The sequence below is a fragment of the Onychostoma macrolepis genome, chromosome 14 (genome assembly GCF_012432095.1).
Source record: "Onychostoma macrolepis isolate SWU-2019 chromosome 14, ASM1243209v1, whole genome shotgun sequence".
NCBI lineage: Eukaryota > Metazoa > Chordata > Actinopteri > Cypriniformes > Cyprinidae > Onychostoma > Onychostoma macrolepis.
The window spans coordinates 31,502,055-31,510,062 of NC_081168.1; the positions used below are offsets into that span (position 1 = coordinate 31,502,055).

Below are 8,008 nucleotides of genomic sequence, written 5' to 3' on the forward strand. Positions count from 1 at the left end.
ATTTATCTCACCTAGGCTTACTTCCGCGTTGAAGAAAAAGGTGGATAACCAGAGATGTTCTTATCAAAGGATATACAGTACCAACCTCCATGCCTTGATCACTGAATAAAATGCAAAGTTAAACTCACATGTGCCCTGTTAACACATGAAATCACATTATAGCCCTTTAATGCATTGACTGCCATGCAATCAATGTTTGAGAATACCATAGCAATGACTGAGAGAGAAAAAAAATGTCTGTGACTTCTCTTACAAAACAGCATTTTTTTATTGTACATTACAAAATTAGACCAATCCAAAATTAATGTTAAATTGCAAACATGTGCCTCCACTGAAATCCACTCAAAAAAAAAAAAAATTTTTTTTCAATGACAGAAGATAATAAAGTGTGCAAACACAGGTTAGAAACACAAAGGAAAGTGAAGGGTAGGTTAACTAAAGTACCTACACCAGGGCTGGGCAACTTGGGCCACTGTCCTGCCTGTCGCTTTCTAGTGATCTGGAAGACATTAGTTAGCTTGTTGAGGTGTGTTTGATCAGGGTCGGAGCTATAGTCTGCAGGACAGTGGATATCCAGCCCTGAACTAGAGCAACTACGGCAGATAAAGATCAGTACTGTGGTGACAGCGCCCTCTGCCGGCAGTGCTGAGATTGACGCCGAGGTGTTATTTTTGAGCTAAGTAGCTTTTTTAAATGCATTTTTGATACGTTGCACGAATGTTGTATACAGTGTATATTTGATTAGGTTGTCACTATACCAATTTTTTTTTATGAATTATGTAAATGCAACTTTGTCTGCATTCGTACAGTAGCCTACAGTCAAAGGCAAACTATCTGCCAGCTCTCAACTGTTCAGTGTGGACTGGCATTAAAAACATTAAAAACATAACAGGAATCAACATTAACATCATGGATTTTTAAACAGCTGCACTGAAACAATGCGAATTGTGGACTTGATAAGTGTGACAAGAGTTTATTTATGTCCAGAAACTGAATGTAAACGATTGTTCTAGTTCACAAAGTCTCTGAAGAGTGATGTTTAAGCATTGTTTATAGCTATCGCATTCTAGAGGCATAATTCCCCTTCACATATTTATATTATTCAAATAAACCATGTTATATATACCATATAACCATTAGTAAACTTCAACATTATCACATGTATAATGTAATTCATAATAATTAATCAACATGTATAAAATACTTCATAAATAGATTTCAGTCTTGCTCATTGAATATTTCGTCCAGAGATGTAAAGTGATAAAGTGGGAACCACAGCAAATCATCTTGTTGAAGGTCCACAAGCACACTTTTGTAATCATTTCAACAATTAGAGGGCAGAGTTTTTCTTTTACATTAATTTACTCTACATCAACAAAAGAAGAACATAACCTACTCCATTGTTGCATTAACCACATACTCCTGAATATTTGAGCAAAACAACAAAACATTCCATTAAATGCTACATTATCTGTAGTATTTATAATTCTTAATACAGAAAATATTACAAATATTACATATTACAAAGTTTTACAAAAAGGGAAATTAATATTAGTCAGATATGTATTCCACATCAGAAGAGAAAATGTAGGAAAATCAGGATACATGATTCAAATAGTCCTTTAGTAATTTGGGAATATCCAGACAATCTATGCAGCACATTTTGTTTTCCGTGGGAAGGAACTTCCACAAAGAGAGTCGAGCCTGAGACATCAGTGTTTTTGGACAAACTGCGTATAGAGAGGATTTAATATTACAGTCACATAGAAACAAATGACAGCATGAAAGGTATAAAAGCAAAGTACACACACACACAACTCTGTATAGCTATCTTTGTGAGGACATACATTGACACAATGCGATCTCTAGCTCCTTACCCTAACCTTCAGAACTAAGTGCCTCACCCGAACCCTTACCCTAAACCTACCTTTACCCAATTATAACCTGACCCCTAAAATCAAGTCTTAAACCCTCAAACAGGCCTTTAAAGGGGTCCCAGAAAGTGACCCTAACCCTAACCCAACTTTACAAGATTGTCCTCACTCCGATGGTCTAAAACTCAAACCAGCCCTCACAAAGATAGCTGTACAAGTGCACTCACACACACACACACACACATACACACTCACTCACACATACTTGAATTTGTGGTTTACGGGGAGTCGCCGGTTTTTATACTGTACTTACTGTATGTGCTATTGTCCTACACCAACCCTACACCTAAACCTACCCCTTACAGGAGACTGTCTGCTATTTCAGATTTTAAATACACTCCATTCTGTGTGATTTATAAGCGTTTTGAAAAGTGGGGACATGGAGTAATGTCCTGAAGTCACCTTCTTCTTGTAATACCTGTCATACCTTGTCATTATACACATCTATGTCCTCATTTGTCACAAACACACACACACTCACACCATACACTAATTTTCAGCCTTTGACTCAGTTTTCAATTTCATAAAACACTTTTTGCAAAACACAACACACAATTCTCTATGTAACACAAAAATCTAACAGGAATTAATATTATGGCAAAAGTGTTTGCAAATGTTTGCATTTGAGATGTGTTTGTGATATTTTGAATGCAGTGCTTCATTTTGCAAGAGATCTGGGGCATTTTGCATTTTGTGTGCAATTTTTGGACTTGTGTGTAAAGTTTTGAAAAAAGAGGCAACGTTTTGAAAATGTGTGTAAGCAGCTGAAATAACTGTAAAATGCAGTGTTCTAGTTATAAGCCTAATCTTTCAGCTCACTAGAAGTCAAACATCCATTTATGCCACACAGCTGTCAATCTAACATACGCTACTGAGGTCTTGATAGACTACAACCACCAAAGCAGATTCAGCTTCAGTCCACAAACAAGACTGAGGGAAAGTATTCTTCTTTCGTTTTTTCTTTCTTTTGTTCTTTCTTTCTTACATATTAATTTAAAAACAGTGAATTACTTAAATTTTATATTTTGGATCTGAAAATATATATTGTGTCCTCACAGGTTAAGGCCATGCACTAAACCTAAACTCCACTCTCACAGATATGTTAGCATCTTTGAAAGTAGATTTAAGAGCAGATTTAGTGCAAAAAAAAAAAAAATAAAAAAAAAAAATATATATATATATGTATATATATAAATTGCAGATTTAGTGCATTTTTTCCAGAACAACTGCTTGTAGATATCACAGATGTGTTACAGACTCACCTCTCTCTTTGAGCAGAAGCGTCACTGCTTCATTCTGTCTGGTTGTTTTATCTTCGATTAAAGCGGGCAGATAGACGTTTGCTCCAAAGTCTACGAGCAGCTGAATGTACTGGGGCCCGCAGCCGTATTTGAGACACATCTCCAGCACAGTTTTGGGCTGTTTGATGCGGCTCAGCATCTTTTCGTCAGTGCAGTTGTAGTCTGGGTTTGCTCCGTGCTGCAGCAACAGTTTGAAGCACTCCAGATGACCATAACAAGCAGAAATATAGAGCGGCCCCCGGCAGGCCGTGGCGTTCGAGGCCCAGTCCGGGATCTTGGGCTTGACGTCTACATCGGCTCCGTGCCGCAGGAGCTCTCTCAGGATGTCTGCGTCTCCCTCTCGGGCTGCGGTGAGCGCCGGAGAGCAGTTGTTATATGGGCTGCCGTTAGGGTCGGCGCCGGCTTTCAATAAAGCAAGCACACAGTCCAGGTGTTTACTGGCGACGGCCGTGAACAGCGGAGTTTGGGCTTTGACGTCCAGGCTGTCGACCTCGGCGCCGTGAGCCAGGAGCAGCTGCAGACAGCGCAGGTGACCCTGAGACGCAGCGGAGCGCAGCGGAGTGACCGGGACGCCCCAGCCGCTGCGCAGGTTAACACACCTCCTGTACCTGTCCTGAGACAGCAGATCCCTCAGGAGTCCCTCATCGTCTCTAAACACGGCCTGATTGAGCTCCTGACTGCAGCCCGTGTCCTCCTCCTCATCCTCTTTGGGTTGAAGAAGGGAGAAGATCTTAGATATGTCCATCAAACTCATGCTGGTGGACTGCTCCGGTCTCCATTCCATCAGACGGCAAGAAAGAAAGACTCAATTAATTAAAGCTCTACAACATAAAAATAGTTTTTTTCCAGTGACTTCTGTTTCTAATATCACAGCCCACAGATAATAGCCTGGTATTCAGACCATCGGCATGATTGTGAGTATGATATGTGACCCTGCAGCACAAAAGCAGTCTTAAGTAGCACAGGCATATTTGTAGCAATAGCCAAAGGTATTCAATTATCAATTATCAAATTATCAAACCATTTTTCTTTTATGCCAAAAATCATTAGGATATTAAGTAAAGATCATGTTCCATGAAGATATTTTGTAAATTTCCTACCGTAAATATATCAAAACTTCATTTTTGATTAGTAATATGCATGGCTAAGAACTTCATTTGAACAACTTTAAAGGTGATTTTCTCAATATTTAGATGTTTTTGCACCCTCAGATTCCAGATTTTCAAATAGTTGTATCTCAGCCAAATATTGTCCAATCCTAACAAACCATACATCAATGGAAAGATTATTTATTCAAGATTGTATCAGTGAATCAGGGTTTTTAACGGTTTTTTGGGCCGATTGGAGGCACAACCAAGCAATCAGATTTGATGGAAACACTTTAGATTAGGGAACACATATTCAATATTATGAGTTTTCCCTCAACTCCTATTTGCTGTTTATTGACAGTAAGGTAGTTATTGTAGTAGTTATGTTTAGGTATTGGGTAGGGTTAAAGGATCTCTAGAATATAGTCATGCATTTATAAGTGCTTTATAAATACTAATAAACAGCCAATATGCATGCAAATAAGCAACTAGTTAATAGTGAATAGTGTTTTTTCTCAAATCTAAAATGTTAAAACTGATATATACTGTTGAATATATTGAACAAGTACGGTTGTAATGTACAGTTGTTATGCCTTTTTCTGTACTGCACAAATAATGATCAGAATAAACATGGACAGTTTTTTTTCTACACGTATTTCCTATTTTCTGCAGTTAATGGATGAAGACAAGGAACCCGGGACAGTTTTAATGTGCTAAATAAGATATTGTTTAAAAGTATAAATAAAATATGCTAACAGATATCATTTGATATCATTATCATATCACTATCATTACATACAATACATTGTCTAGTCTTTTTGTCTATTGTGTATTGTTTACACACATTTATTTTTAATCACTGTTTTTGTCGTCTGTCTTGTCACTTGTGATGGAAGCTTCTGTCTCCAAGACAAATTCCTTGTGTGTTTAAGCACACAAGCTCTTTCTGATTCTGATTCTGAATTATGTATCTATTTAACTCTGATAATTAATGTTTTGTATTTATATATATATATATATATATATATATATATTTATTTATTTATTTTTTTTTTGTATGCTTATATATTTTTATTTCTTTTAGTGGCCAGATATACAGCGTTGCATCATCAGTGCAGTGCAGCACACTGGATGTTTGCTTGATTTTTGCACATATCCAACATAGTAGCATGCTCCAAAGAAACATGTTAATCTGACAATAACATATGAACATTTACAATACATACAGTGCATTATCAGGAATAACAATAAATTCAGGATAAAAGAGAAGGAAGTAGTTTTAAAACACAACCTTCCAAAACACACACCTTTAACACACGTGCAGGAATGTGGATCATGCGCTGATGTGAATGTGCACACAGATTATGAAAGTTACTGTAAATGAATGTGTTACAGCTGTACTCTGTCTACCATGTATCTAATGAACATTCACAGCTACTGCTCATAGATATTCCAACACAAGCCTATGCTGCCGTGAATATTTCATAAACTAAATATTTTCATGTTTGGGGGATGGGTTTAGTTGTAACACATTTTTTATTTTTTTAAATCTCCCAATTATAAAGTACCAAGCAATTCAAGAAACAGCTAAAATGTGTAAGATGACATAAATAAACAAACACACAACAAAAAAATAAATAAATAAACAAACATTGTTTGCCAACAATATTAACAATATTTGCAACAGTAACCCAACAACTGGGTCAAAACAACCCAATAGCTGGGTTTGTCCCCATTTTATCCAGCGCTGGGTTGTATTTAACCCAGAATTTTTAGAGTGTATATATATATATGATAAAATCATGATGGATTTTCATTTGGTGCACTGAAATGACAAATATTAACTTAATTTAGGACTAGGTGTTAAAAGTCACTGCTAGAGAAAACAAAACATTTGTGTAATTGAACATTAGACTGAAAACCAAAGATTTACTGGGATATTGTCCAGTGACAACTTCATCTAAGTAGCTCTGGTGTCCACTATATATAGCACAATCTACCAAATGCCACCCACAAACAGAAATCTGCATATTAAATGTATTTATTTATTCCAGTATAAGTCACTGTAAATACTTATTTGCCCACGTTATATTTTAAGTCAAATCACACTCTGCCAAATGTCTTCATTAACAACAGCTGCTGTTGCTGTAAGTATTTTAGCAACAAATGTATTGTATCAGTCCACCAAGAAAAGTCTGGAGGCCCTTTAAAAGATAGTTACGCAGGTTGTTGTGCCATGTTTCTGCTGTAATTGTAGCTTACCTGTTGAGTGTGAAGTGTCCACAGAGAGAGGCACATGAAGGCTCTGCGGCGCTGAGGGTCAGTGTGACACACACAGATCTGAGCAGACACACGGCTAAGTTTAGGCCACAAATGGACCAGCCCAAACTTCCATTCTTGGAGGGCCAGAGGAATGGAGTTATAATTAGAAAGGTGATAGACCTGTGACAGGCACAGACAGACAGCATGAGCTGTTAGCGTAAGATCACAGACTCACTGCAATGCCATCTATACATGCATGATATCCACTGAGAACATGTGCTAAACAACAGTGTTGCACTGGAAGCATTACGGCTGTGTTATAACCTCTTCTGCTACCTTTGTCATGCTAACGCACATTTCCTTTGCTTTCTGCAGTCGCAGCTGTTGCTCTGTCAGGAGCTGTAGATGACGTCAGCTGCTGATGCACCTAAAGCCCTGAGAGACAAATGTTCTCCAGTTATTTTTGTTTTCTTACTGTCTTGGAGTTCTGAAATCTCCTGATGAACAGAAATGTTCAGAACAAAATTAATTGTTGCATTTTTGAATCATTGCCTTGTCTGTTCCAGTTCATGGTGTTAATATGCTATTAATAACAGAAAAAAGTGTGTATGTATATATATATATATATATACATATATATCAAGGCTGCATTTATTTGACAGTAAAAACAGTAATATTGTGAAATATTACAATTTAACATTTTCTAATTGAATATGCTTTAAAATGTAATTTATTTCTGTGATCAAAGCTGAATTTTTAGCATCATTACTCCAGTCTTCAGTGTCACATGATCCTTCAGAAATCATTCTAATATGCTGATTTATTATGAGTGTTGAAAAACAGTTGTGCTGCTTATTTTTATTTTCCTGAACGATTAGAATGATCTCATAATCTACATTCTACACTTTATTTTTTCCCTGATCTTTAGGCCTTTGATTCCCAGTGTTCAACTATATCGATTACACATCCCTAATAAAAAAGCCATATATTTAAAATATTTTTATTTCATACTAAGTCTAGTTCAAATGTATTACCATAATTACTGACATATCTCTCGATACTTACTGATATAAAAATAATAATTCAGCTTTATTTGGAGTACTACTTGTGCACAATGCACATTTTTTAATATTAAGCCTAAAATGTGTTTTTTAATGCCACTACTTGTCACGGTGTACACAGCAGGGATGAACGAGGAACACGGAGACAAGGATAAACTTCAAAATAATAGTCTTTAATCAGGACATCAAGGCAGGGCAAGACAAGGCAAGGTAGACACGGACAGGAACACCGGGGAATAACGAGTAGACCAGACGAAAACTAACTAAACAGGCAGGAACTAAATACGCATGACAATCACAGATAATTACTAAAACACAGCGGGACAAGACTTAACTAATAATCACACTGAACAAGGACAGGA

At 36.8% G+C, this 8,008-nt stretch overlaps 1 protein-coding gene across 1 annotated transcript; it reads right to left on the bottom strand.

Moving 5' to 3' along the window:
• Nucleotides 1-268: 268 nt before the first annotated feature.
• asb12b (ankyrin repeat and SOCS box-containing 12b) lies at nucleotides 269-6,663 on the bottom strand. The gene is made up of 3 exons (XM_058797232.1): nucleotides 6,586-6,663; nucleotides 3,197-4,008; nucleotides 269-1,730 (listed from the first exon to the last, which is right to left on the bottom strand). The coding sequence occupies exons 2-3, from the start codon at nucleotides 3,987-3,989 to the stop codon at nucleotides 1,597-1,599; spliced, it is 927 nt and encodes a 308-aa protein (XP_058653215.1). The 5' UTR covers nucleotides 3,990-4,008; nucleotides 6,586-6,663; the 3' UTR covers nucleotides 269-1,596.
• Nucleotides 6,664-8,008: the final 1,345 nt, after the last annotated feature.

What these genes read in the sequence shown, in the direction of transcription:
- asb12b (XM_058797232.1), bottom strand. Translation starts at nt 3,989, where the DNA reads ATGAGTTTGATGGACATATCTAAGATCTTCTCCCTTCTTCAACCCAAA. An exon ending in GCTTCTGCTCAAAGAGAGAG is followed by an intron (nt 1,731 to 3,196) that starts GTGAGTCTGTAA and finishes CTCTATACGCAG; the next exon opens with TTTGTCCAAAAACACTGATG.